This window comes from Pteronotus mesoamericanus, unplaced genomic scaffold (assembly GCF_021234165.1).
Source record: "Pteronotus mesoamericanus isolate MK-2021 breed Mesoamerican mustached bat unplaced genomic scaffold, CSHL_Meso_final contig_78, whole genome shotgun sequence".
In the NCBI taxonomy this organism is placed as follows: Eukaryota; Metazoa; Chordata; class Mammalia; order Chiroptera; family Mormoopidae; genus Pteronotus; species Pteronotus mesoamericanus.
In genome coordinates, this window is record NW_026555258.1 from 189,966 (window position 1) to 217,790 (window position 27,825).

Below are 27,825 nucleotides of genomic sequence, written 5' to 3' on the forward strand. Positions count from 1 at the left end.
GGCTCCCGGGCGCCGCGCGCATCCCCCGCCCGGCGGCCCCGACAGGGAGACCGCGGGGCGCGCCAGGCGCTCGGAGAGGAGCCGCCGCGGAGCCGCCGGACCCACACCGGACCTCGCCCGGCCCGGCAGCCGCCGCACCCGACTCCGCCGCCCGCACCACGCCCTATAAGGGGCCGGTCACATGGCGGTGCCCGGCCAATCCGCGCTGCCCCGCCCGCCCGGATCCTGCCCGCCCCGCCCCCAGCCGGCCGCCCCCGCCCTGTCCCCGTCGCCAGCCTTCGGGGCTGCGCCTGGGCCCCCGGGTCCTCCCCGGCGGCGCCCCAAGGCTGGGCGGGCGCGGGGAGCGGGCGCCCTCCGTGCGTCGGGATTGCGCCCGGGCTGGGCGCTGGCCCGATGCTGAGCTGCACGGCCGTGGCCAGGAGCTGGGCGGGGCCGGGCGCCCTCGACGGCCGCGCTGAGCGACCCAAGCGGACCCTTTCTACCCACCCCCGCCCTCGGAGGCATCACAGCCTCGTGAAGCTCCAGCCGCCTGGGGGAGGGCAGGCCCCCGATCCCCAGGCTTCTTTCCACCTCCCAGCGGCCACAGCGGCGGCTCCCCTCCCCCTCGCTGCGGACCACCGGCCTCTTCCAAGAAGATCGTGGCTTCGGGCCCTGCCTTGCCACCCTTTCCGTGTCTTCCACATCCTTGCAGACGACGCTTTCAACGCCCTGGTGTCGGCTGGACAGATGCACAGTCCTTGCCCGGGGCCCCTCACCCTCTACCGTGTCTCAGACCTTCCCATGAGTAGGCACGGAATCAGCTTCAAAATCTCGGTTTGGAGGTTCCCTCCTTCCACCTTTCGTTCAATAAAGGCTTAAAGGGAGCCTGTTGCGCGTTGCTCGTCCATCCTGTCCTCCGCTCAACGCCCCCGCGAACGCCTGGCAGGTGCGGGCCGCGGCGGGGCTGACTCTCCCGCGAGCAGCGGTGGGCGTTCCCACGTGCTGCCTGGCCCCGGGCCCTGCTCACTGCACTCCGAGCTCCGTGCACGTTTGGATAAGGAGCCGCCCCGAGTCGCTCCCGGTGCGCGACCGAGGGGGTGTCGGACACCGCCCCCTTCGCCAATGGGGGCGAGTCGATGCTGCCGGTGGCCCGGGACAGTGAGCCCCGTGAGGACAGCGCCGGGCGAGGAGACTTTCCTACGGCTGAACCACGGAAGACTCAGGGATGGCCCCTGAGTGTCGCGGCGAAGTGAAAGCCGGACACGAGGCCGGGGCCGGGGACCGGGACCCGCCAGGGGCGTGCGCGCCGCGCTGCGGGCTGTGCCTCCCGCCGCGAGGGTGACGGAGGCGCGGCGCGCGGAGGTCAGGTGACCGCTGGTCGGAAGGGCTCCCCCTGGCGGCGACGCCGGGGAGCGGCTGCGGGGCCGGTCGCCCCGGTGCCCCCGGAGCAGGCGCCCCGACCCCCGCGATCAGCGGCTCGCCTCTCAGTGTCAGCTGCTCTTAGTGGAAAGCGACGAAGTGACCGCCCGGCAGTGCGGAACCCCGTCCCCGCTCCCTGCCCCGCCACCACGTGCTGGTCGCCTCGCGGCCAGAGGCGGCCGCCGCCGCGCGAGGCATCCTCTTAGGCGCCGTCCCAAATAGGAGGAAAGCAGCAGGCGCATGAAGGACACCCGTTTTTAAAAATAAATGCAGGATGTCCTTTGGTGATGAAGGCCGTTTTCTCAGGAGCTCCCATGGTGTGGGGACACTGGGGCTTCACGAGGGCAGGACTGGGCGTGTGGCAAGAACGGGGACAGCCACCGCCCTGAGGCAGGCGCGGCGCGGCCCCCGACGAAACCAGGGTTCTTTCGGGTGGGAAGCGGGGGTGAAGGCTGCGGGGGGCAACTGACAGGTGCGCCAAGAGGGGAACAGAGCCCCTCGAGGGCGCGGACCAGGGACAGCGCGCCCACCGCTCCGCTGCGGCGCCGAGCGCACTGCGCACGTGGGGGCCGTGGCGTGTGGCAAAAAGCGGGACGCTCTCCGCTTTTGACCTAAGCAGCTGTGGGCTCGCGCTGTTCACTGGGAGGGGCCGCGGGAGGTGAAGGAGGTTGTATTGACACCTCGGTGGAGACGTCGGGTAGGCGCGGGCAGCCCCTGCTGGAGAGACGCGTCCGGGAGCGACGCTCAGGGCGCCTGTCGCCCCGCCCTTTGCCCCGCCCTCTGCCCGCCCCGCCCCGCCCCCCGCCCCGCGGCCACGCCCCTCAAACCGCCCCGCCCCAGCCGCACCGCGGGGGCTGGAGCAGGGCGGTCGGAAACCCCCGCCGACCGCCTCGTGGACCGGCCGGGGTTGGCGAGGCCTCGCCGGGAGGCGGGCAATCCCAGCGCCTGGCAGGCACCTCTCCACCCTCCTTCCTGTCTCTCTAGGCTCCGGTTTCCCCCCAGCAGCTGGGGGCGGCGGGGGCCGTCCGTCCTCCCCGTGGCCAGGCCTCCGCCCGGATCAGCCGGGGAGGAGAGGCCCGGGGCGCCCAGCCCCGCCGAGCCCAGCTGCGGGGAGGAGCAGCCGGCGTCCCCGGCGAGGCTGGAGGCCCGCGAAGCGCAGTGCCCGGGGCCAGGGAGTAGCCGGTGTCCTCAGGGCACGGCCGCCTGCCCGTCGCGGCTGAGACCAGGGGAGGCGGGCGACCCCGCACCTCCGGCCCCGGGGGCAGCGGTGCGGTCGCCTGGACGGAGGCCTCCGTGGGGCGGGGCGGAGAAAGGCTCGGAGGTACAGGCGCGCAGGGTCTGCTGGGAGGGGAAGTGCCTGCGGGGGGCGCACGCCACCCCCAGGGAAGAAGGTGAAGCCCGACGTCCGTGCCGCGAACGCCACCTGCCCGCGTCCCTCGTCCTCCCTGCCCCTCACCAGCGACCCACCTCCAGCCTTCGAGGTTCCCCCGGAGGCGCCAGCGGCCGCGGGAGGCCACACGAGAGCAGTGGGGTGACACCGCGATCCGTCCAGCGCGGCTGGGGTCCGGGGTCGGTCCCGCCTGTGCCCGGGGACGGCGGGGTGGCTGCCCATTGTCCTGGGTGAGGCCCGGGCCTGAGCTCCCAGCTGCTCTGGCCACGTCCCCCCTTTTGCTCCGGGTGCACGGACAAGTGACTGACACGCGCCACTGTGTAATTTACATGAACCTTGCAAAATGCCCACCTTCACCCCCAGGTGTCACCTCACGTCCTGCAGGGAGGAGACTCCAGACCTGCTTTAGCCGCGTTCAAGGCCCAGCGCAGCATTAACCGTGGTCGCCAGGCTCGGAGCAAATCGCCCTGTAATTGACCGGCTCCCGCCCGAGTCCCCACCCCGGGCGGCTTCTGCGAGTCCCACGCGTGGAGGTCGCACGTATACGGGACGGCCCACGGCATGTCCTCCTCTGACCCACCGCACAGGCGCGGCGCCCTCGCGGTCCAGCTGCGTGGACACAGCGGTGGGGCCGCGTCCTCCTTCAGGTCCGAGCTCCCTCCTTCCCCTGCGGATCCGCCCGCCCCCCATGGCCGCCCATCCGGTGGTGAACGCACGCGTGGGTCGCCTCCCCGCCTCGATGATGGGGAAGGCGCCACCGTGAGCACGGGGCGCTGAAGACACTTTGAGATGCTGCCGTGGTTTTCTTGGGAGAAATAAGTGAAAGCAGAAGCGCTGAGTTGCAAGGCAGCTCCACAGCCATTTTCGAGGCCCGGCGCGGCCTCCCGGCACCTGCCCGCCGTCCCTCCGCGGCCTCCCGGCACCTGCCTGTCTTGTGACGACGGTCCTTCTACCAGGACTGAGGCGCCATCTCCCTGTGCTTTCCACCTGCCCCTCCCCGAGGGCGTCGTTCCCTAAAAACCAGATGATGGGACGGTCGCCCACCATGGCGAGTGTGTTAGAAGCCACTGTTTCCTATATTTAAAAATGGTTAAGATGGTAAGTTTCATATTCTGTGATTTTTATCTCAATAAGAAAGAAAATCGAGCCCTGGCTGGGTGGCTCAGTTGGTCGGAGCGCCATCCCTCACACCGAAAGGTCGGGGGCTGGATCCCCAATCTGGGCGCAAACGGGAGGCAACCAGTCGGCGTTTCTTTCTCACGCAGATGTTACTTTCTCTCTTCCTCTCTCAAAAATCCATAATAAAATATCCTCGGGCGAGGGTTAAATATGAATAAATAAAATAAAAACTAAAGTCAATAATCGGAAGAGAAACAGCTGACCTTGAACAACATGGTTTGCACAGTGTGAGGCCACTTACACATGGGTTTTTTTTTTCTTCAATAAATACTGTAAAAGTATGTTTTCCTTCTCATGATTTTCTTAGTAACTCTTTTATCTCTTACTGTATTGTAAGAATACAGTATGTAATACAATATATGAAATACTTGTTCATCGGCTGTTGGTGTTACCAGTGAGGCTTCTAGTCAACAGCAGTTTTAGCCACCAAGTTCCGGGGACTCCAAAGGTCCACGCAGATTTCTGAGTGCACCGGGTGTGTGTCCCCCACCCCCTGCGCTGTGCACAGGGCAGCTGCACCTCAGTTTAAAAACGGGCGGAGGACACGAACACATTTCTTCAAATAAGATATACAAGTGGCTAACAAGCACATTTTTTAAAATGCTTGAAATGAGAGGTCATGAGAAAAATGAAAATCCAATCCAACCACAGCGAGGTACACGCCACGCCCACTAGAACGTGGCGGGAATGAAAAGCTCAGGTTAAGTGTCAGTGCGAATGTGCGGAACCGAGAACTCTCCTGGCTGCCGCGGGGACAGAAAACCGTGCAGCCGCTTCGGAAAACAGCCTGGCAGTTCTTGAAAAGGTCAAACCCAGCGCTGTCTGGTGGCTCAACGGGTGGAGTGTCAGCCTCCGGACCTTAGGGTCACCAGTTCAGTTCCTGGTCAGGGCACAGGCCTGGGTTGCGGGCCAGGTCCCCTGCTGGGGGCATGTGGGCGGCAGCCGATCCATGTTTCTCTCCTCTTTCTCCCTTCTCCTCTCTCTAAAAATAAATAAAATCCTTGAAAAAAAAGAAAAGGTTAAATAAAGACTCACCGTAGGATCCAGACATTTCAATTCTAGGTGTATATCCAAGAGAAATGAAAACACATGTCCACACAGAAAAGGTACGTGCGTGTTTACCGGGAGTATCATCCGTAACAGCCAGAAAGCAGGAAGCCCCCGAGCATTCGCCAGGGGCGGACAGACCAGCTGCCGTCTGTCCACACGACGGAACGTCCGGCAGCCGTGGAGAGGAAGCATGAGTGCATGCCACACGGCGGGCGGGGAAGAGGCCGCCGCGTGTGACAAACGCCCCGAACGGGCGGCCCTCTGCAGGCAGGGAGCAGGCCAGGTTGCGCGGGGTCGCGGGGCGGGCTCTCGGGCAGAGATGAGCGCGCCCCCTCGGAGGGACGTGTTCCAGCACGGACCGCAGTGATGCTCGCACATAATGGTGACCACACTGAGGGCCACTCGTGAACGGCACGCCGTACAAAGGTGCGGAGCCGTGTGGTGCGGAGCTAAATCTCCGTGAAGCCGTCATAAGAAGGAAACCGTCGAGAAAATGACAAGCTACAAACGAAAAACGACGACATTTGGCTAATTAAATCGGAAAGAAAACCAATGAGTCTTGGGAGCGCAAGGACAGGCAGCGGAGCGCTGACCCGACAGCACAGGCGGCCGCCCTCGGAGACGGGCAGCGAGGCTGCAGGGTCCCCCCGAACCCAGACGAGCTTCTGCCGCCGCGTCAGACGTGCCAAGGGCGTGGAAATGAGGACTGAGGACGTCGGACGGGGCCCGAACCCAGGGCCACGGACGGCGCCGACGGACAGAGGCCCAGCGCCGCTGTGGCGGCCCCGACCCGAGCTGGCGGCTGCGGGACGGTCACGTGGGGACCAGGCGGCGTCGGGCTGGCAGGGTTTTCTCAGAGAAAAATGGTTCTCGATGCCATGCTTGTAGCTTTTCTGAAAGTTTTTGTTTCAAAATTTAAAATTATATGTTAAGTGGATGAAACCAGATGCGATGAAGTACATGCTGTGTGGTTCCAATTACAGAAAATTCTGGAACGGGCAATGTTTACCTCTGACACGGGCAGGTCAGGGTGTCCTGGGGCCGCGCAGAGGCCCACAGAGGGCTTTCTGGGGGGGGAAAGGTATTCACGTCACCCCCTTGAGACACTTGAAGTGGGTAGGTTATATGGTCTGTAAATCATATCTTGATAAAGTTGATTTTAAGTTTTTAAAAATTCCATCAGTCTTTTTTTGTGGGAGTCAAAACGTCAGTTCTGAAATTCACGTAAAGGGCCAGGGAAAGCCAAACGTTACCACGGAGACAAAGCGGGAGGCCGTGACTGACACCGGCCTGCAGGCCCAGCCAAGAAGGCGCCGGCATGAAGACAGGTCAGCACGGGCCAGCGGGCCAGGCAAGGCTGCGCGGCAAGTGAGCACATAAAGCTGGGAAGCCTGGGGGACCCCCAGCCCCCAAAACTGGTTAAGATGGACCACATACCGGGTTGTAAAATCTAAAACCATGATGCTTTTGAAGAAAACAGAATATCCTTTCATCTGTGGGCTAAGCAAGGATATGCCAGGATAGGAAACATGCAAACCGAAAAAGAACAGAGATAAATTGGGCTTGGTGAAAATTTAAACCTTCTGCGCAAAAGAAAATGAACAAGAAGTTACAGACTGAGATGAAATATTGAAGTAGCTCTATCTGTCGAGGGACGCGCACCGAGAAGATATAAAAAGCAACTCGCCCGGACGGAGACAGCGCCTGGTTTGGAAGCGCTCACGCCGCCCCCGCCAAGGAAGTGCCCACGCGGGCGGTGAGCACAGGCCGCCAGCCCCGTCAGCGGAAGTCAAACTAAAAGCGCAAGGAGCCAGAAGACGGGGCGCCGGCCGGGGTGCCGGGATGGTCCCCAGCCTGGGAAGGGGCGGCCCCATGGGCAGAGGCCTCCGCCAGGACTCACCGGGCCGTGCGGGGCCGTCCCGCCTCATTTAGAAAACCTCAGCCTGACGTGACTTCACGCCAGGCACCCGATAAACACCCCCTGGATTCAAGAGCTAAACTTAAAAAAAAAAAGAAACTGGAAAGAAAGGGCTAATTGGGAGGGGGAGGTCCTTCTAAACCCAATACACTGTCAGAAGCCACAGGCGGTTTTACCGCAGGACCCTCAGCGCCGGGACGGGACGCGGGCACACCCCGCGAGGGGCGCGGCCCGCAGAGCAAGAGCCCCCGCACCGCGGCACAGCGGCCGTCCCCTCGCGAGGAAGGGCGAGTCTGCAACAGGTAACAGACACGCGGCTCTCCGGTCACCAGTGACCCACACGCCGTAAGGAGTCATTTTCGCTCGACAATTAGAAAAAGCTCTGAGCGCCGCGCTCAGCGTGGGATGTGGGAAAGGCGGCTGCTGGCGGAGGCAGCCACGGGCCGACGGACGGGGCTCCGGTACCAGGAACCCAAGTGCGGGTGGGGACGGGCTCGGCCCCTGCCCAGGGCGGCGGCGGGTCCTCCCCGCCTGCGCGTGTGCACGCGCGTGCACGCGTGCACGGGGGTGCAGGGCGTGGCCACCCCCCGCAGGCAGGGCCGAGGGGCACGTACGGAGGGGAGGGTTCCTGGTTTTCTTCCAGTTTTCACGTGTTGGTTACATCTGGGGCCAGCAAGTGTGACTTGTGCAGAAATAACGGCGACTTGGGACTCGGCCCCCATTGCAGGCGCGTCTCATGGCCGCCCCCCAACACCTGTCCACGCAGGTCTCACCCGCCCGGCGATGCAGCCCCGGAGCCAACACCGGCCACAGGGCGGCGCCCTCGGGGGCTGGCTCCCCTCCAGGCCTTGGAGAGACACAGGGGCCCCCGGCGGCCATCGGGCTCCTCAAAGCCAAACCCTAGTCTTGTTAGAAACGCCAGAACGTGAGGTGATGGGCCTACTGGGGGAGCCCTCTCACCCAACAGGCCACCCCGACACCCCAAGGGTTTGAAGTGGGCTGGGTCCCGATTCCAGTCACCTGCCCACACCCATCCCCCGCCCCGTGCACAGGCCAGGCCCCCGGCACGCAGACCCCCGAAGGGAGGGGCGTGGTCACCCCCGTCTGCTCCGTGTGGGGCTCCTGCACAGCAGGCCGCAGCCACCCGCCCGCCCGGCGGTGACCCTGGCCCGAGGGACGCGGGCGAGGCCCCTGCGCGGGCCGCTCACCGGCCAGGACAGCAGCTGCTGTGGGCGCAGCGTGGGGCAACGTCTGGGTGGCTTGAGAGCAGGAAGCACTCGGCTGCGTTCCCACAGGCCCCGGCCCGGGCGGCCGGCCCCGCACGGGCGCGGCGGCCACGGCAGCAGACGGGGCTCCGGCGCCAAGTGCAGGTCGGATCCCGACTGCGGGGACTCAGCGGGTGCTGCGTGGTGTCCTGATGCCGTCCGGGCCTCCGTGCCGGCCGGACACAGACACACGCACAGGCACGTGGACCCACCAACATGCTCGCGCACACGCACAGGCCGGCGCCTGCCCGGCCGCGCACAGTGCCCCCGGGGGGGCAGGCGTCCTGAGAAACCGCGTATCATATTGAAAACCTCGTTTAAAGTGTTTCTTTTTTTTTTTTATTGATTTCATTGAAAACAGAACAAGAAATGGTCTTGAGCCAAAAGACTGCTCTTAAAACTGTCAAAAACATTTTAACAGAAAAAAATAAACATGACTGCATTATGAATGTTTTAGAAGTCGCACAAAAAAACCCCACTGTTACTGCACTAATTACAGTGTTTAAAAAAGTATATGCCAAAAAAAAGGTATGACCCGCAAGCCACCACACAAAAGGCGATGGCCAGTTTATTCGCACTACAAGACTAATGTTTTAAAAAAGTTTTCCTGCATTTTATTCTAAAATCACTTTGTCCTCTTGGTACAGTCGATATTTACCTCATGTGGTGAGCAGACACCACAGCAGAATCAGCACCGTGGTCTGTGGTCTGTGTTTTATTTTCGTGTTGTCCTAATGTCCAATGATGGTAGAAAATTGATCAGTTTCTCATAATCCTAGCGCGAGGCTTAAAAACGGAGGAGGGGCCCGTGTCGCGGCCCGACAGGCTGTGCGGGGCGTCCGAGGGCCGGGCTCCCGCCCCCGCCGACCCACTCCCGGGGGAGCGCCGTGCGGCAGGTCTGACAGAGGAGCGTACACGCGGTTTCTTTAAAAGCAAACCCACGTTTTCTCCAAAGTCCGTGGCGGCTCGGCCCAAACTCTCTCAGATGGTGGCGGGGACGGTGTACGTGCGGCGCACGGAACCGCGGTCGGGCAGGTCTCAAGGAGCAGCTTGCAGGTGACGGTGGCTTCGGCGGATGCCAAACAGACGCGTCTGGGCCGACTGGACGCTGCCCACCAGCCTGGCGGTGGGATGGGAACCACGGGAGCAGAGAGGGAGGAGAAATGTGGGAACGAGAAAACCACCGTCAGAAAGTCACAGTCACGCCCGCGCGAGCCCGGAGGGCCCCGGCGCAGCCCTCGGACGCCACGAGCACGTCTCTTCCCCTGAACCGCAGTGCGGACGGCGGACGGCGGCCCCTCATCGGGAGCCGGTGCTGGAGGAGCTGGTGTCGGGCAGGCCATCCTCCTGGGCCTCCTGGGCGGCGCTGGCCTGCCGCTGGGCCAGGGCGGAGCTGGAGTACCGGCACTTGGGGGACCCGCAGCGGCAGCTGAACAGCTTGCCCTTGATGTCCCAGAAGCGCTGCCCGTAGTCGAACCTGCGGAGACAGGAGAGCTGAGGCCACGGGGGTGGGGGACGGGCCGTTCGGCCCCGGCTCGGCGGCCCCTCCCGGGTCAGGGCTCCCGGGCCCGTGCCCCGCGGCCCGTGGGCGCGCCTACCCCAGCTGCTCCCCGGCCTCGATCAGGCGGGTGCTGAAGAAGGCGATCCGGGGGAACCGCAGGTCCTGGTGTGACATGAACACGCGCACAGGCACCAGGTTGGGCTCGCAGTGGTGGTTGACGAAGCGGCTGACGTTCCCGTAGAACCGCGCATCGATGCAGTACAGCTCCCCGTCCTGCAGGGCGGGAGCGGGCGTGGGGACGCGGCCGGCAGCCCCGTGGCCCCGGGCGGGCGCGGGGGCGGGGGCGGGGGCGGAGCCGAAGGGAGCCGCACGGGGTGCGGCCGACCTCAAGGGCGACTGGGGGGAGCACCTCCGGCCGGCGGTTGCCCATCCAGCTCTGCCGCCGTCAGCACCGTGGGAGGGGACACTGTCCGGGGGACCCCAGGGCTGCAGGGCCTTAGACACTGGTGACAACAGGAGGGAGGGGCTCGTGACGGGGGCACGCGGGGCAGAGGGACGGAGGGAGGCAGGCCACGCAGGCCCCAGGGGGGGCCCCGACGGAAAAACAGGGCGCCCGCCCCCCGCCGCGGCCCCGCAGCCCCCGGCCTGGCACTGCCCGCGCGAGAAGGAGCCGAGCCGGCTCGAGAGACGGAGGAGGGGCCTGATCCGATCGCGGGGGCCCCGCACCAGCAGGCTGCTCCTCTGGAAAGATCCGCATGCAAGAGGCCTCAGGTCAGGGGGGCGTGACGGCCGGTGAGAGGCTGGTCCCGCGAAGCCGCCCGCAGTGCTGTGCCGGGGGCCCACGCGAAGGGGGGCGAGAACCAGCCAGAGAGGGCGCGGCCCGGACGGGGCGCCGCCTGCCCTCACCTGCAGTCGCGCTGCCTCAAAACGCGTCCTGCCCGGCTCACGCCCAGAACAGCCCCGGCGAGGGCAGCGGGGAGCCCGCAGGACGCAGCTCTGGGCTGGAAATGACACGGCGCTGGAGCGGAGGCGGGGGCGGAAGCGGGGCCACGAGAAGGGGCCGCGCCGCGTCTAGACCGAGCCCAAAGCTCTGCCTGACCCCGAGCCCGGCTGGAGGCAGCCGAGAGAGAGAACAGCAGGGAAGAGGACACGAAGGTCGGGGACCAAAGCCACCGAGAGGACGTGACAGGCTGGAGAAACGCGGGCGCCACCCACCAAGACCCAGAGAACGCGGCGTCTGAGCAGCAGCAACCACCCGCAGTTCCTGCCCTGAGCTGCCGCAAAGGGCGGGCTTACAGCTGCCATCAAGGCGCCTCAGCAAAGTAACATGAAGCTCGAGTATCTCAGAGGTTGGGCATCTCAGCCAAGAAACAGATGTAAGAACCCGGTGGAAGTTCTCAGCACACATCCCCTAGCGAGTGACAGACCCCCGGTCCCATGTGGGGGCAGCCAACGTCCCCACCGTGCCCGTGGGCTCACGGCTCAGGGAGGCACGGGTCAAGGGCAGAGCCGGACGTCACCTGATGCCCAGCGTGGACGGGATGGCATCTGGGCGGCTGTGGGCCCAGAAGGGGCGCCGTGCACACCCCTCCCCAGGAGGCCGGGGACGGAGGATCGTGTCTGTTTCCACAGACGGGAGGGAGCCCGTGCGGTGGCGCAGGCGACAGAGCACAGACGCCAGGACAGAGAGACTTCGAGCGTGAAGTTCCCAGGTAACCTCACTTTCAAAGCACGTAACTACCTTACATAATCAAGAAATTAGAGTGGCTTCAAGTCCTAGAACGTAAAGTCAACCAAAGCGAACGCACGGGCCCGCGCGGCAGGCGGAGAGGGCAGGCACGGCCCCGGGGACACAGTGGCCAGGCTGGCGTCCGCTGCGGGCCAGGGCATCGCTGGCGCGAGTCTCGAAGTCACGCTGCGGAACCGAGACTCTCGCTGTGAGAGACACGAGCGTGAACTCAAAGGGCTGGGAAAGATCCTCGTGACGTCAGAGCCACACTGGAAACACTGACGCTCACATACTGGACGGGTGTGCGCACCAAGCTCTGTCCGAGAAACGTGCCCGGAGCCTGCAAGCCCCCGCCGGGCGGGGGGCAAGGACGCCGGGGGAAAGGTCTGCTGTGGTCGGGGCACCTCCCCGCGCGGCCAAGGGTATCCGGGTGGTGCATGCGGAGCCCCTGGCCGTCCCAGGACGACCCAAGCACCAAAGACGACGGCACTGACCGAGCAAAACACCACGTGTGCGAAGAACCCAGGAGCCGCGACGGCAGGCAGGGCAGCGAGGCCCCATCCCGCCATGGCCGGCGACGCCCGCTCCAGGTCCGCTCCCAAGGCCGAGCGAGGGCAGAGGCGGCACCCACCCCACCCCCCCCCGCCCCGGCACCGGGTATGGGTGGGAAAGGCCTCCTTGACGGGGGGAGAATTTGTGAATGTGGACGGCACAGCGGGCGCCCAGGGACACGTAGCGTCGGGGGCAGCACAAACGTGGGTCTTCTGCTCAGGACCTCGGCCCCCGCGCACCTCACAGGCCGCCTGTGCTTCCTGCACCTCCCTGGACCCTGTGCTGAGCTGCGGGGTGCAGCGCAGACCCCGCGCAGGGAGGCCGCCACCCTCGAGCAGACAGCACGCCCGGGCCTGACCGCCGCTTCCCCACCTCCGCGCACGCTGTCCCTCGGCCTCTCCTCAGGTGTCTGTGCTGCTCGCAAACAACCTGGTTCCGGCACAGAAACACTTGGGGGCCACGCCCGCCCACAACTCGGGGTGCTCGGCCTGCGACGGCCCAGAGGACAGGAGGACAGGAGCCAGGAGGGCACTCGGGTGGGGACAGGCCGCTCTGGGGCTGGCTGGGATCCGGGGGCGGGGGCGGGGGCCTTGGGGCCGGGAAATGCTCCCTTCTCCGGCGTGTGCTGGTGATCACCCAGGTGGTGTACACGTTTGCCAAAACTAGAATCAGACCCTTAAAAGTTACGATAAGTTGACTCGAGAAGAAAAATATGTGAAAAACTTACTGGGGGAAAAATACCTCACCCAAAAACACGCATGGTCACACCCCGGAAGACCCTGCCTGCCTCGGGGGCGGCAAAGACCCAACAAGCTGGCGAAACGCAAGCGAAGGCGCAGCCTCGCCGGCCCACCAGCCTGTGGGCCGCCCCTGCCCCGCCCAGGCTCTCGGTGCCGGCAGCCCCGGCCAAGAGGAGCCCAGGGTGGGAGGGTGGGACCGGGAGCCGGCACAGGGCAGGGCGTCCTCCCCGCCAGCGGCGCCGAGCCCAGCAGCCGATGGCACCGAAGCGCGAAGGGCGATGGCCTCTCGGGGGACGCAGCCGCCCGCTGCACACCTGTGACTGGCCCGGGCCCCCGGCACCGGGGGAGGCGGCGGGCGACCAGGCCGCCGTCGGAGGAGGAACCTGTTCGCCACGAGACCTCAGGAGGAAGCACACAAGCCACCAAGGGTCACTGCTCAACACCAACGTCACGCAAGAGCATCTCTCCAGGAAGGCAAAGCGCCGCCGAAGGAAATGCGGAGACACGAGTCAGCAGGACACGGCCGACACGCGCTCACACACCCGGTCACTGGGTGCCGAGGGCGGGTCCGGCTCGGCCGTGGCGGGGCCTCTCCTGGGGGGCAGGGCTGGGGCCGGGGCGGGGCGATGAGGTCGGCCTGGCCCTGCCCCCGCTGACCCGCGGCTCCCCAGCAGAAAGCCCTCCTTCCCCAGCGGCACCCGCGCTGGGCACCCACGGGCTGTGACTGGAATCCAGGAGGCTCTCAAACGGGCAATTCACGAGTTAAGGGGCGACGCTGGGCATCAGGAAGCGGCGCACGGCGAACACGCGAGGCCCTGCACACGGGAGCTCGGCTGGACGCCAACGGGGCCGGCCACTCTCCCAGCTCCCAGGAGGACGACCGGGGACAGGCACACGCACCCCGGCCTGTCCGTGGGCCCCTGCGCACAGGTGCGCCCTCCTGGGGGCTGCAGGCTGCGTGGGCTGTGCCCCGCGAGGGCAGGCAGGGTTCAGAGGGCACAGCTGACACCGTCCGGGGTCAGGGTTCCAGCACGGACGGCCCCTGGGCCCTGAACCCGCTGAGGCCAGTGCTGAACCGGGCCGCCAGGACAGGCGAGTCCCTGCCGCGTGGCCACCGCCGGCTCTGCACCCAGCCCCTCAGAACAGGTTACCTTGTTGTCAAGGTCGAAGAGGTAGGAGTCTTCCTCCCGGACGTCAGCCTCAGAGTCAGAGATGAGCTCGCCCACATACCTCGGGGACAAGACACGTGTGTCGCCCTCGTCACCAGAGAGCCACGGCCTGGGAGCCGGGACGCGTCCCTCGAGCTGTGGCCACGCCCACGAGACCCTGCCTGGGCTGGGCCACAGCTTAGCTTAGGCTGCAGGAGACGGGGACACGGCAGCCCCGCGTCGGACTAGGGGTTCCCACCGGGATGCCACTCCGTGTGGACGGCAGCTCCTCCAGGGAGGGGGGGCAGGCAGGGAAATGCAGGAGGACAGCCTGGTGGGGCCGGCCCGGTGCCCGGGGGCCGCACCTCCCTGCGGAGCCTCCACCCACCGCCCCGGGCCCTCGCTTACTCGCAGACGAAGGTGCCCACGGGGATGTCCTGCAGGGAGCGAACGCCCCAGCCCATGTTCTGCGTCCGGTAGAGCTGCAGCCTCGTCCTGCAAAACAGGGGCTGGGCTCAGGGGCTGGGCCAGGGGCTACCGACACCCAGGGCAGGAACCGCCTCTGCAAACGCGTCACAACGTCACACAAGGCGCCCACGGTCTTCACACCTTGGGAGCCACCTGACTCCCAGCATGAGAAACACAGACCCTGGCTTTCTCTGTGCCTCAGTTTCCTTGTCTGTGACATGCAGACCACCCGGCGCAGAGCCCTGGGGCTGCCACACGTCCCGATGGGGCCGAGCTTCCTCTGGCCCGGCTGCAAGCAGGTCAGCTCGGGCAGTGGCGGGGGCTCCCCCCGCCTGCGCGCCCCGGGGTCTTTGTGGGGGACGGGCATGTCTGCCCTCACCCCAAAGGGCTTCCTGCCGTACAGGGCTACGGAGACGGGCTGGCTGCAGGTGCCCTGAGGCTGACAGGCACGCAACGCCCCCGACCCAGGGTCCCGCTCCCAGAACCCGGACGCACACGGTCTCTTCGGGCCCAGAGGGACCGACCTGGGCCTGCAGATTACGTGGCCCTGGGCCTGCAGAGAGGACCCTTGGCCAGGCCTCCTAGGACCCGTGTCCTGAGGGACCCGGGGCAAGGGGTCCACGCCGGACAGGAGGTCTGGGCCGTCACAGTGCGGCCGCTAGAGACACTGGGGGCCTGCGGGGGGCACCGCCCGCCCTGCTGCACAGAACCGGCCCTCACAGCCGGGGCGGGAGCGTGGAGACATGGCTACACAGCACCAGGCCTGCTCCTCCGCTTCCGGCTCTTCCCACCGAGGTGGCCTGGTCCCCTCAGCTTCGGAGCCACGTCTGACCCCGGAAAAAGGAAGACCCGTGACTACACCAGCCTGTGGCCCCGACGGAGGACAAGGGCTCCGGAGTCCCCGCGGCGCGTGCAAGCACACGTGCCCCACAGCTCCGGGCGCAGAAGTCAGTGGCCTCGAGGCTGGGTCAGCCGCAAACCCCTGCCCGGCCCATCGCCGTCTGCCCCGGGTTCAACCCCCGCAGGCGCGGCCACGGCGCACTCACCGGAGGCCATTCTGCACGACGCGGTTGCGGCAGGTCCTCCAGCAGGCGCAGGCGTGGTTGCACTCGAACAGCAGGGGCGGCTCCGCCATGTTGAACTCGGGGAGCAGCCGGCCGTCCTGGGGACAGACGTGCAGTCAGCGCCCAGCATGAGCGTTCCCACCCGGCACGGACGCGCTTCTCCGGACCCCAGATGTGCGGCAGTAGCGGCTCTGCCTGGGGGCCTCCCGCCGGGAGCCTGTGCAGGTGGTGGACCCTGGCGGCCCGGCCTGGGCCCGGCTGCGGCTGCCCCACAGCCCTGCGCCCTCCACGTCCGTGTGCTGCCCCCGGGCCCCGGCCACAGCGCCCGGCCTTGCTGACCCGCACGCCCCCGGGGCCGGCCCTTCTGTGGGACAGCCCCAGGCCGAATGCACCAAGGCTGCGGCCCCCGTGGCCTCAGGGGCTGCGTGGACTGCACGGCAGGGCCCTTCCTCAGAGCCTCGGCCCCGCTCTCTCGCCGAAGGCCGGCTCCACGCCCCACACACGCCACTGGGCACGAGCCCCCAGCCCCGCCCGCGACACCGCGACCTCTCGCCGAGACTCAGACGCCACAGGACCGCCCCACACTCACACCCCCTCTCCTCCGAGGCTGACTCTCGAGACACGTCTGTCCACGGCCCCACTGCCCCCAGGACACCCTGGCTCCTGTCCCCACCAGTGAGCTCGGCCCCGGAGCCGGGGCTCTCGGGGCTCTGACGGCGGCACGGGCCTCGGGAGCCCGCCCCGACCTGCTCCGCCACTCCCAGGCCGCCTCACCGATGGCCACCTCCGCCCCTCAGGCCAGCACCCTCTGTCCTCCCCGGCCACGGCCACCCCCAGCTCGAGGACAGCGGGCTCCGTCCCCGGGCTCTGCCGCTGCCCCTCCGCGGCGCCTCCCCTCCCCTCCCCTCCCCTCCCGCACCCGGCAGCGCTCCTTCCGACAGCCGGGGGGGGACAGCCCGGCCACAGAAGGGCACCGCCAGCCCGGCTGCCCACTCACCAGGGCCCAGCGAGCGGTGCTCACCTTGTCGTACCAGCAGCGCATGCTGAGCTGGCCGCACATGCAGTTGCTGGAGGAACAGTCGTCGATGCACACGCAGTACTGCAGGGGCGGGCGGGCACACGGTCAGTCACGGGGCGGCACCGCCCCGCCCCCCCGCGCTCCGACGGGCTCTCCTTGGACAGCCGCGGCCAGGCGGAGGCGGGCCCCCGGAACGAGGGCGGGCGGGGAGGCTGTGTGAGGGCCAGGGCGGGGGGTGGGGGGCCCTGCTTGCGGTGCTCCTCAGGGAGGGCCAGGGCGGGGTGCGGGCCCTGGTGCGGGCCCTGCCGCGGGCGCGCGCACAGAAGTGGGGACCCCTGGCTCGAGGCAGGGGCTCCTCTCGCTCCCGGGGAACGCTCAGCTCTGCTTTCGGGGGCCGGCCCTGGGCTGCACTTCCTGGAAGACCTGTGTCTGCTTCTAGCTCCGTGGGAGGCAACCGCCAGAGCACCGGGTCCTCGGGGGCAAGCCCTGGGACCCGTCACTGCCCAAGAGGACAGGCCCGCCTCCCGCCACCGCTGACCTGCAGGTGCGTGATGTTCCTGTCAATGTTCATGGGGGACGTCACGCAGTTCTGAGAGACGTATTTGTAGTTGCTGGGGCTGGGCTCGCTGTCCACAGCGTTGACGCAGGGAATGGGGATCCGCTCATAGCCTCGGGCGATGTCCCTGCCACGGAAAAGGGGGCGTCACCTTCGCTCGACAGGCGCTGGGCCCATGGCCACCACCGACCCTGGGGGCGGGGCCCAGGCTCCAGCCGTGGTGTCGCTGTTCAGAGACGCTCCCACCGCAGACGCTTCCGCACTCAGCCCCCGGGGCCGCGCCCGGGGCGGGGCCGCCCGGGTCTCGGGCCCCCGCACCTGCTCATCGTCTTCTCCACGGGCGCGGGCCTGTCCGGCGCCGAGTCTTGCAGCGCCTTGCTCATCTGCAGGGCGCTCCACACCTGGGAGTTGAGACTCGCACACTGCAGAGGCGTCTCTCCCTCCTTGTTCTTCAGGTTGACATCTGAATCCCGAGAAAGAAAGAGGCTAAAAGGGAAAATGTAAGCCAACAAGACATTCAGATCGCAATTCAAGAGGCAGGAAGACAAGATTCATGAAATGAACGCAATCGGTAAAAACACCGAGAACACACCACTCCTCCTGGGACGAACGTGCTCGCCGGCCGGCGCTCCTGGCCGGACTGGCTCTCACTCACCGAGAGCCCAGTTCCTACGCCCGCCCCACTCACTGTCCATGGCCACCGGCTTTCTTGGCAGGAAGGGCGTGTGCGGCACCGGGAAGGGTATTTTTCTTGGGATTTCCACAGAACACACGCATGTGGGCAGCCGCAGCGCACGCTCCACGGCCCTGCCCCGGGCGGCCACCCCGCGGCCCGGAGCTCTCCCTGCGCTGGGGCCTCCCACCCGCACCCGCACCCGCCGCGCCCGCGTGAGGTGTGCGCCCCTCCGCAGGGGCCCCCCTCCAGGTGACACAGGTTGCCTGCGGTCCTGCTGACGAGAACAGGGCCACGCCCAGGCCTGAGTGTCGCGGGACGAAGGCCTCAGGTAGCAGAGGGCTCCACGGGGCCCGCGGCCGCCTGGCCGCCCGCCCTAGGGGAACACTGCTCCCACGGGGCTCCCGCCGCGGGCCGTCCCCTGGCCACAGCCGACCTCAACTCTCGGGGCTCGCTCACAGCAACCCGCCCCGGCCCGGCAGCGTCGCTGCGGACGGCCGGTCTGGAGGCCCCACGGGGCCACTCACACGACACAGGCGTAGCGGTCCTCCCTGGCGGCGATGTGCAGCGGCGAGTCCCCGTGGATGTTCACTGCGTGCAGGTCGCACCGGGCGGCCAGCAGGAGCTCGGCGATGTCCACGCAGCCCGAGAAGGCTGCCCAGTGCAGGCAGATGTTCTCCTCCTGCAGGGGGCGGGGCGTGAGGGCGGGGCCGGGGTCCCGCCGAGGTGTGCGCCTGCCCTTGTATGTTTCTGTATCAAAATCGTCCGGCCCCAGACCACCCAAAACACACCAACACCACGTGTGCAGGGGTTTTTCTGGACCTGTTTTTAAAAATTACATTCACCTTGGAATAGACCTAGTGACCGTAGAAAACAGTGATACTTGTGTAAAAAAAAACAGACAACTTCGATTAAGCTAAAACTTTGCTTCATAAAAGCCTCTGTGAAATAAAAACCTCAAGTCCAGGACAAGCTGGCTCCGGTGACCGTGAAGGGGGCAGAGCCGCACCGAGCCCCGCGCCCCGGAGGCCCCAACACCCCTGCAACAGCCCCGGCGGCCGCCGCCCCCATCCCCGCACCAGCTCCGTGGACCCCGAGGCCCTTGGAGGAAACACGCCTTCAGCCTGATCAGCGCCACCTGCTCTCACCTGACCCCAAGCAGCCCCAAGTCACGGAACGGCTGCAAGGCTCTGACCTCCAGCCCAGACCCCGTTTTCTGGGCACACGTGCCCTACAAACCAACCGTGAGTCCGGTGTCATAAGTGAGCCCAGAAACCGCGGCACGGCCCCCGCCCACTCTCTCCTCCCCAGGTGGTAACTGCGGGGGGGCCCGCGGCACTCCGCTACCTGTGCAGGTGCGGGCCGCGCCCCGGGGCTCCCGGGTCCTCATCACAGACGGGAGCTGCGACGGGGCCACACCTCAGACGCCCCTGGAGCTGTGAGCACCGACTGGCTGACACAAAGGACCCCCACAGAACCACGGACGACGCAGGGCAGGCGGCGCCCGCACGGGGCACACTCACGTTGTCCCGGATGTTGATGTCGGAGCCCTTGGACAGCAGCAGCTTCACCAGGTCCACGTGCTTGTACTCAGTGGCCCAAATCATGGGCGTCCACCCTCCGTCGTCCTAGTTCCGGAAGAGGAGGAGAAACCCGCCCCAGTCCTGGAGGCGGCGGCGAGAACCACCGCTCTCGGGCCCGCAGGGCGGCGGAGCCAGGCCCAGCCCTCAGCCCCGGGGCTGCCCGGTGGCGGCCTCAGCAGGGGCGGGGCAGCTGACCCTGCCGGTGCCCACGACACGCACTCCGGGCAGAGCCAGCACGCCCGCCGGGAGCTGCGCGCGGACAGACGTCCAGGCGCAGGGATGGACAGGGCAGGCAGCAGAAGACGCCCGGCCGGCTCCCTTCAGGGGCACCGACCGGCGGACCCCCGGGGGCAGGGGACGGTGGGCGGGGCTGGGCTCCCGCCACCCGCCTGCAGAGCGACAGGCAGTGGAGGCTGTGGCCTCACCTGGCAGTTGACGTCCATCTGCCCATTTGAAAGCAGGTACTGGACCACATCGTAGTGGCCCTTCTTGGCGGCCAGGTGCAAACAGGTGGAGCCCTCCGCGTCCTGCAACATAAAGGCTGTCAGGTCCCAGGACACACGTCACGGCCACGAAGGAGGTGCCTCAGACAAGGAACCCGGGCTGAACGGGGGAGGCCCCTCTGTGGCCACGTGGCGGGAATCCAAGCCCTGCCGCCCGGCCCCGGCCCCCCGCACGGCCGGGGCAGGGCGTCGGGCGACAGGGCTCCCCCAGGACACTCCTGTAGATGCGCCCGACAGCCGCGCCTCCCTCCCCACGGCCCCGATGGGCTGCGGGACTGGCCAGTGGGCACGGCCTGTCCTCAACCAGCGCCCCAGCAGGGCCCCGGGGCAGCCTTGGGCCTCCCGCCCCGCGCGCACGCCCGGACCCCCCGCTGCCCTCCCGGGCCCCCCGCTGCCCTCCCGGGCCCCCCGCTGCCCTCCCGGGCCCCCCGCTGCCCTCCGTGCGGAAGGAAGGGGCCCCAGGCACTTGTGCCGAGGACTCAGTCCCTGGCATCCAGGTGGCGGGGGCCCCGCCCCGCCCCGCCTCCTGGGGCTGTGGACACACCTCCGCGTCACCTTTCAGTTCTGGCTCCTCGAGGCGGCCGGAATCACGTCGCCCGAGCCCCTCAAGGCGAAGCAGCCCGCCCACGGCTTCTCTCAGACCCTGAGGCCCCAGGAGGGACGCGGCGGACACGCCGCCCACATCCCGTGAGGCCCTCTGTTGGGCAGGGATCCTGGATCCAACGCCCGTCGCTGCGCGTTTCCTCCCACAGTGGGACGAGCCCTGAGCTGGAACGAGGAGGGAGCGGGGGCCGAGCGCATCCGGCTGGCATTCGGGAGGGCCCGGGGGGAGCAGTGGGGCTGCCCGGGGGCGGCGAAGGCCCTCCAGCGGCACACAGGCCGTGGGGAGGGGTGCGGCGAGCAGGGGCAGCAGGCGCAGTGGCCAGCCCCCACCCCCGGAGCCCCACGCGCCCACAAACGGTGGTTTCGCCCTGCGGCTTCTCCGCCCTGCGGCTTCTCCGCCCGGTGCTTCTGAGGCCCATCCTCGCGGCCAACGGGCAGCACTGGGTCATCTGCTTCCAGAGGCAAACGTTCCGGGTCCGAGCGCTCAGCCTTCCTGGCTCCACCGTCCGGGGACACGCGGGACGCGGGACGCCCTGCTCCCATGGGCGAGCGGCTGCGGGCGTCCCCGACCGAGGGCCTCGGCGCAGCCGTGGGCTCACCCCCGGGGGCCGCCAAGCGTCCCGAGCTCGGCGTCCCCAGACGGCGCGTCCGCGGGGCTCACAGTCCGCGGGGCTCACAAGCCGGCGCCGTCTCCCGCCTGCGGGCTGCCGGCGCCCCCCGGTCTGCAAAGTGCACATGCGCCGCCTCCCCCAGACGTTCCTCCGGGCGCTTCTGCTTCCCTGCAGGAGTTCCTTCCGGATTTTTGAGTGTTAATCCTTTGCCGGGGCCTGTCCTTTGGAACGTCTTTTCTCGACCAGGAGTTCTTAGAACGCCCTGGATCCGACCGGTCCCTTCTGTGCTCGTGTGTCTTGTCGAAGACGCCCTCCCTCTGCTGGGATCGCGAGATACTCTGTCTTCCTCTTCCAGACGACCTGTCCCCCGGCCCTTCATGTTAGGTCCTCGTGTTTACCCCCCGTACGCTTGTTCTTCGTCTTTTTCCCTCCCATCTGTGTCCTGGTATTTAATGTGAGTTTAACGGTATCAGCACATAGCTGCTTCTTGCTTGTTCACCTGCTCCGATTCCTGCCTTTAATGGGAACATTCAGTCTCTTCACGTGACGCAGTGACTGACACCATTCGCTCTGGATCTACCACCTTGCGACCCGTCCCATCTGTTTCATCTTCTCCTGCCATTAGTGACATGAGTATTTTCAGTGTCTGTTTTCCTTCTCGTTTAGAAAATCTCCTAAAAACTCATCTCGTTTCGGTCATTCCCTTACCACTTTCTCTGGGATCACGACACCCATCCTCACCCGTCTCCTCGGGTGAGCACGTGCCGCCTTTCCTGCCAGACGCCCGCCAGACGGGCACGGCTTCGCCCCGCCCGCTGCCCCCGCCCCCACACACGGCCGCTCACACGCGACCCTGGACAACACAGGCTGGAAACGCGTGGGTCCTCTTACACGCAGACTTTTAAAAGTAAACACGCAGTTGGCCCTCCCATTCCCCAGGTTTCGCGTCTGGGAATTCCATCCCGCGGCAGCCGGGCAGCCGTGAGTGCGCAACGCCGGGCGGGGCCCACGCAGTGCCGGGCCATTGGAAGTGACCGGCCTGAGCAACCACAGGGCCTGGTATCAGCGGGGGTCCTGGAATTAATTCCCCACCACAGCAAGGGGCCGCTGTTTAGCCTGGAGAAGCAAAGGTGCATGAGGATTTTCCAGGGGGCAGAGGTCTGTACCTCTAGGTCCCACGTGGTTCAAAAGTCAACTGTATTTTACTTCCAAATTCCTGCAAACTCCACGTTATACTACCTTTTGCCCTGTAAAGACCCTTCTGTCTTTTAAGAAACTGAAAAAGAACAGCAATCTTTTTAATTCATCGCTTCTAGGGCTTTGCGCGCATTCCCAAGTGCTGGGTTTTCCTTCCAGCTGCTTCAGCGTTTTCCTGGGCAAATGCCGACAAATCCCATCAGCTCTTGTTCACCTGGAAACATCTTCACAAGTATTTTTGAAAACACCACCCCACGGTCACCTGGCTCCGTGGACTTGCATACGGTGGCAATTCTTCCTAGTGTTCGCCTGGAGGTAACATGCTGGTTTTGTCTGGCTGCTTTTAACATTTTCTCTGTATTTCTAGTTTCAACAGCTTAGCCCACATGGAGTTGGTTGTGGCAATTCTTGCACTTTATCCAGCTTGAGGTCTGAGTTTTTGGTTCTGCAGGTTTTCATCAGATATGGGCAACGTACAACCATTTTTCTTTAATGCAGCTACTTCTTCTACCAGGTTTTCCCTCTGCTCTTTCTGGGGCGGGAAGAGCAGCCAGCCACTCCGACGTCACCTCTGCTGCTTTCGGACGAGACGCTCCTGGGACCCTCCCCACGGGGCCCCCCGGGCCACGCTCACCCAGCAGCTGCCCACACTGGCCGGCTGCACCTGCCCTCTGCGCAGCTGGTCCCCACTGCCGCCGAGAGCCGGGACACGGGCCTCTCGCGCCATCAGCGGGCCTGGCTGAGGGGCCGGCCCCTGTTGCTGGGGTGGGAAGCTGTCCCCAGGGGGGCGCGGGGCCACGCAGAGCTCACTCGGCACCACAAAGGGCGGGACTGGGAAGAGCTGCCTAAGAACGACACAGGTGTCTGTAGACAAACGAAAGGTTTCCAGATCTCAGCACCGCCAGCACCAAACCAGAGGACTATACACGAGGTTGAGAAATACTCCTAACGTCTGTGACCAGCAATACACAAAACGTGATTGCTGCAAGAAGCACATTAAAGCAGTAAGTAAATAGCCCCAGCTGGCGTGGCTTGGCCAGGCTGGGAACCAGAGGGTTGCGGGGTCGATCCCCAGTCAGGGCACGGGCCTGGGTTGCAGGCCAGGTCCCCAGGAGGGGGCGTGCGAGAGGCAACCGCACCTTGATGTTTCTCTCCCTCTCTGTCTATAAATAAATAAATAAAAAGATGATGTTTAAAAAAAAACCCCAAAAACAGTAAGTGAATGAAACTGCCAAACTCGCCCATCAGATCGTTACTATTTTTCTCCAAAACACGCAGGAGTCGCCACTGGCCAGCGCGCAGGGCAAGCGCTCGGACAGGCCAGGGCCTGCACACGACGACACGCTGTGACCTGGCAACTCTGCGCCCAGGCCTGTCCGGTGGCGACCAACCCCGAGCTCGGCCGCAGCGCGTGTGACACAAGCTGAAAACAGCAAACGGTACGTCAGCAGGTAAAGCGTGACCAACTGCACTAAGAGGCACTATGCAGCCACTTAGAACAACGTCACCGAACATGTGGTGACAGAGACACAGGATCTCACGGGAAAGAGAAAACGATGAAGTAGTACGAACAGCACGATCGCTTTTGTTGGAAAAAACACGTACTGAATGTAAGACTGTGTTTCCCTTGCGTATTTCACTGTGGTTGCACAGACACGTAATATAACATTTGCCATTTTAACCACGCTGCGTGTGGATTCGGAGGCAGTAACCCGTCACCTCTCTGTTCCCAAAGCACCTGCATCACCCCGAATGGAAACCTGAGGCCCGTCAGCAACGACACCCCCGCCGGACCCGGAGCCTCTGACCCGCTCCAGCCTCTGCACCTGCCGATGCGACGTCTGCCACGTCCTGTAGCAGGGTGTCCGAACGCCCCTCCTCTTCGAGGCGGAGCAACGTGCCACAGTGCGGACGGGCCACATTCGGCTTGTCCGCCATCCACGGACGGACGGACCGTGGACGCTCCACTTCTGTCCGGGCTGCCGTGAGCGTGGGAGTGCAGGCGTCTGCTTGCGCCCCCGCTCTGTTTCCTCGGTGTGTGCGCAGCATTAGAAGTGCTGGGATTCTACGTGTGACGTCATCCTCGGCGTGTCCCGTCGAAGGCCCGCCCTGTCCCCATGGACTGGTCATCGATGCACACGAGGACAGTCGTCAACATGCCAAAGGGGGGCGGCCCGACGCCTCGGCGACGCCCTGCAGCCCGGACACACGGCCTGTTCCCACTCGGGCCTTGCGGTTCCTTCCGCGGCGTTTTGTAGTTTGCAGTGTGAGCCTTTCACCTCGTTGCTTATTAAGTTTATTCCTAAGCGTCTCATTCTTTTGGATGTTATTGTAAACTGAACTGTTTCCTTACCTTCTTTTCTGGATGGTCCATCAACAAGCGTAAAGAAACACCGCTGACATTTCTGTACTAACGTCAGGTCTCCCAGTTTCCTGAATGTATTCCTCAGTTCTAAACATTTTTTTGTGGACTCATTAGGGTTTTCTACACATAAGATCACGTAATCTGTGAAGAGAAATCATTTTGCTTCTTCCTTTCCAAGCTGGATGCCACGTCCTTCTCTCTCACCGGAACGACAGCAGGTGAAGACAGGGCAGGAGGCGCGGCAGGTGGAGGGGCCCCGCCCCTGCCTGGCAGAGTGCACCGCGCTGTCTGCATGCGCCCGGCCGCCGAGCTCGCCGAACCCGCTGCTCCCGGACCCTGGCGGGTGGCCGGCGGCTACCGCCTCCTGAGGACGCCCCCGCAGGGCGCTGGGCGCTGGCCCTGCCCCTGGGCCTGAGGAAGCGTGGACAGAGCGGGGACGCGAGTGGCACACGTACCTTAGGGTCCACGAGGGCCCCGGCCTTGATGAGGTATTTCACCGCGTCCAAGTGGTTGTTCTCCGCGGCCTCCATCAGCGGGGTCCGCTGGTCCTCGGAGCAGGTGTCGATGTTCGCGCCCGCCTGGGGAGACAGGGTCGGTGGGCGTGTGGGCAGCTGCCACCGCAGCCCGAGCCTGGGGAGGCTGTGGGACTCACAGGCTCAGACACTTGAGACCTTTGGAAAGGCCTCGCCCGCTGGGTTAGCAGCCTCTGTTGACCAGCGCTGTCTGGCTTTCCCATAATCATCCTGGTACCAGCAAAGCTTTGGGGTCAAGAAGGCACTTTCATTTCTAAATTAATTTGATAGAAAACGTTCACAACAAGTTTATGAATAGCAGCACCTTCAGAGATGAGAAGGAAGGCGACAGCCTCCTGAAACCAGCCAAGAAGGGGCGCAGACGGTCACCAAGCGGGGGGCGGGGCGGACACAACCTGCACAGACCCCGGGACACCCTGGCTCGGGGCCCCTGCAGCCCAGATGAGCGGCCAGCAAGCTGCGCTCCGGAGTCGCCGCCGCCTCCCAGCAGGGCCAGTGTGGAAGGCCGGCGGGGGCGGCGTGTGGAGCCGGGCAGCCCCGCCCTGCCCTGGGTCAGGGCTACAAGCAAATTGGCAGCTTGGCAGCTGACATCTTCTCCCCACAGAGGGAGAAACTGCCAGAGTTCTTAAATGGATGGACAAAGGCTAGTATTTACTTTTTAAAATAAACACCATGAAAAAGGCTGAAACGAGCATTGTTTTTACTTTTAACAATTAAATAACAAAGCAAACCGAGACGGCCCAGGAACTCTGAAGGAGACTCCAAGACGTTCAGAGCCACAGTCCCCACCTCAGTGGTTCCAGAGCTGGGGTCAGAGGTCAGGGGCTGGAGCCATGTGGGGGGACATGGAGGCAGGGCTACAGGGCTGCCTGCCAACACACAGAAGCTCAACACCCAGGAGGGCGGCCCGTCTGAGAGCCAAGTCGAGCCAGAGCTCCAGAGCAGCCGAATTTCACAGATAAACCCTAAAGCCCACCCAAGGCAGAGGGCAGCGCGAGGGGCCCACACGGAGGCAGGAGTGCGCCCTCCGCAGGGGCAGGGCCAGGCGTGTCTGCAAACAGGGCGCTGGCACTTGGAGGCACTCTCCCGTGACCCCCAAAAGTCACCGTGGAAGCACCAGGCTCGCTGGGGCTAGGGCCCAAGGCTGGGTGGGCAGGACACCGCTCACCACCCAGAGCGGAGCTGAAGCTGGGGACAGACCGGGGGTCAGTGGTCGGACGGCCAGGCCTTTCCCGAGACCTAGGACCCAGGTTTGGGGAGTGGCGTGGGCGGGCCCAACACCGGTTCTCCGGATGCTCACCCAAAATTGGAGCGAGCCAGGACCCCTCGCAGGGACCAGGCTGGGACTGATGTCAGAAGTCCGCCCGGAGGGGGCGACCGTCACCAGAAAACACAAGGGCGGCGGCCGAGACACAAGCCGCAATGGCTCCGAGAGCCTGCGGACACAGGGCAGGGAGTCAGCGCGGGCGGGGCCCCCGACAGCCCCTCCACCCCCAGAGGCTGAGCACCGGGAGCATGCCCTCGAGTCCCGGCCCCCGCATCCAGCAGGGCTGGGACCGACGGAGCGGGTGCTGGCCGCTGGCCCTCCCCCGGGCGCTGTGGCTGCTGGGAAGCATCCCCGAGGCAGCCAGGGCTCGCAGCCGCCGGAGGTGAGGCAGGGCAGAAGCCCCAGGCAGCAGCGAGCCCTGGCGCACGGGGCAGGCCAACTCCCGGAGCCGGGGAGCGGGGGGGGGGGGCGGCGAGACACAGAGACCGCGCCCAGTGAGCGGGGGCGGTCACCAGGGGTCCCGGCGAGAGGCTCAGGCCAGGGCGTCCCCCACCTGAGCCGCCGGCAGCCCCGAGACAGGACGGAGCGCACGCCGCCCGGCAGAGCAGCCGCGGGGCGGGGACAGGATGCGCGCCCGGCCCGTGGGATGGGGGCCGCGAGCGCGAGGAGCCCCACGCGGGACCCGCGCGGACGTGCTCAAAGCTGCCCGGGGGCGGAGCGAGTGCACAAGGCCCGAGCCGGCCCAGGGAGGACACCCCGCCAAGGCCGAACCTCCAAAAGCAGCACCCCTGGATTCTAGAACTCAACCCTTGGGAAGCTCCGAAAACATGCTTAGGCTCTGGGGGAAGAGAAACACACACGGTCACAGGGTCCCAAGCTCGGGGCGGGGGGGGGGGGGGGGGTGAGCCCGGCCACCGCAGGAGCCCCAGGCCGAGTGAGGTCGGAGGGGGGCCGGCCACGCCCCAGGCTGAGCGGCAGGGCGCACTCAAGAGGGGGCGCCAGCGCACACGTGGTGGGGGAGGCCTTCGACGTGGACGCGTTCAATTTTCCAGGGATTAAGGCTCAGAAGAGATTGTGAAACAGGACGGAGCCGTGTCCCTGCGCCCACCTCGCTGTGGCCGGGTCTCAGCCACGGCCAGGGGAGGTGGGGGCCGGGCCAGGACGGGGGAGGGGGCGGTGTCAGGCTGCTGCCGCCAGCGCCCAGCTCCTGCCGCCGGCGCCCAGAGTCTGTCTTCCCAGGAAGACGCAGACAACCCGCAGCGACTCCCTCGCCATCGAGCGGGAAGGCAGGCAAGGCTGAACCGCGGGGGCGGGGAGGCCGCCCCCAGTTACACCGCCAGAGCTCAGAGCTGGGACTGCCGCGGCAGAGCCCGGCGCGCTGCCACCTCGGGGCCGACTCGGTGTTTCTGGGGCACAAGCAGCTCTGCCCGGAAGTGGCGGTCAGAGGAGCTCTGTCCTGATCACGTCGCAACCAGGACGCGGACGTTCTAGGAGCTTCCCTGTGTGCGCTGCCT

General features: G+C 65.7%; 1 protein-coding gene across 3 annotated transcripts in view; it reads right to left on the reverse strand.

Annotated features, from left to right (window-relative positions):
* Positions 1–8,913: 8,913 nt before the first annotated feature.
* EHMT1 (euchromatic histone lysine methyltransferase 1) overlaps positions 8,914–27,825 on the reverse strand; it is a 96,561-nt gene continuing 77,649 nt past the window's right edge. For all 3 annotated transcript variants that reach the window (XM_054584100.1, XM_054584101.1, XM_054584099.1), the window contains exons 16-27: positions 24,967–25,089; positions 19,658–19,759; positions 19,173–19,277; positions 18,177–18,331; positions 17,295–17,462; positions 16,959–17,103; positions 16,424–16,501; positions 15,385–15,500; positions 14,279–14,365; positions 13,874–13,952; positions 9,799–9,974; positions 8,914–9,677 (exon numbers count right to left, since the gene is read on the reverse strand). In XM_054584100.1, the coding sequence (XP_054440075.1) occupies positions 9,500–9,677; positions 9,799–9,974; positions 13,874–13,952; positions 14,279–14,365; positions 15,385–15,500; positions 16,424–16,501; positions 16,959–17,103; positions 17,295–17,462; positions 18,177–18,331; positions 19,173–19,277; positions 19,658–19,759; positions 24,967–25,089 (1,512 nt within the window). In that variant the 3' untranslated portion in view covers positions 8,914–9,499. The remainder of the gene's footprint in view (positions 9,678–9,798; positions 9,975–13,873; positions 13,953–14,278; positions 14,366–15,384; positions 15,501–16,423; positions 16,502–16,958; positions 17,104–17,294; positions 17,463–18,176; positions 18,332–19,172; positions 19,278–19,657; positions 19,760–24,966; positions 25,090–27,825) is intronic.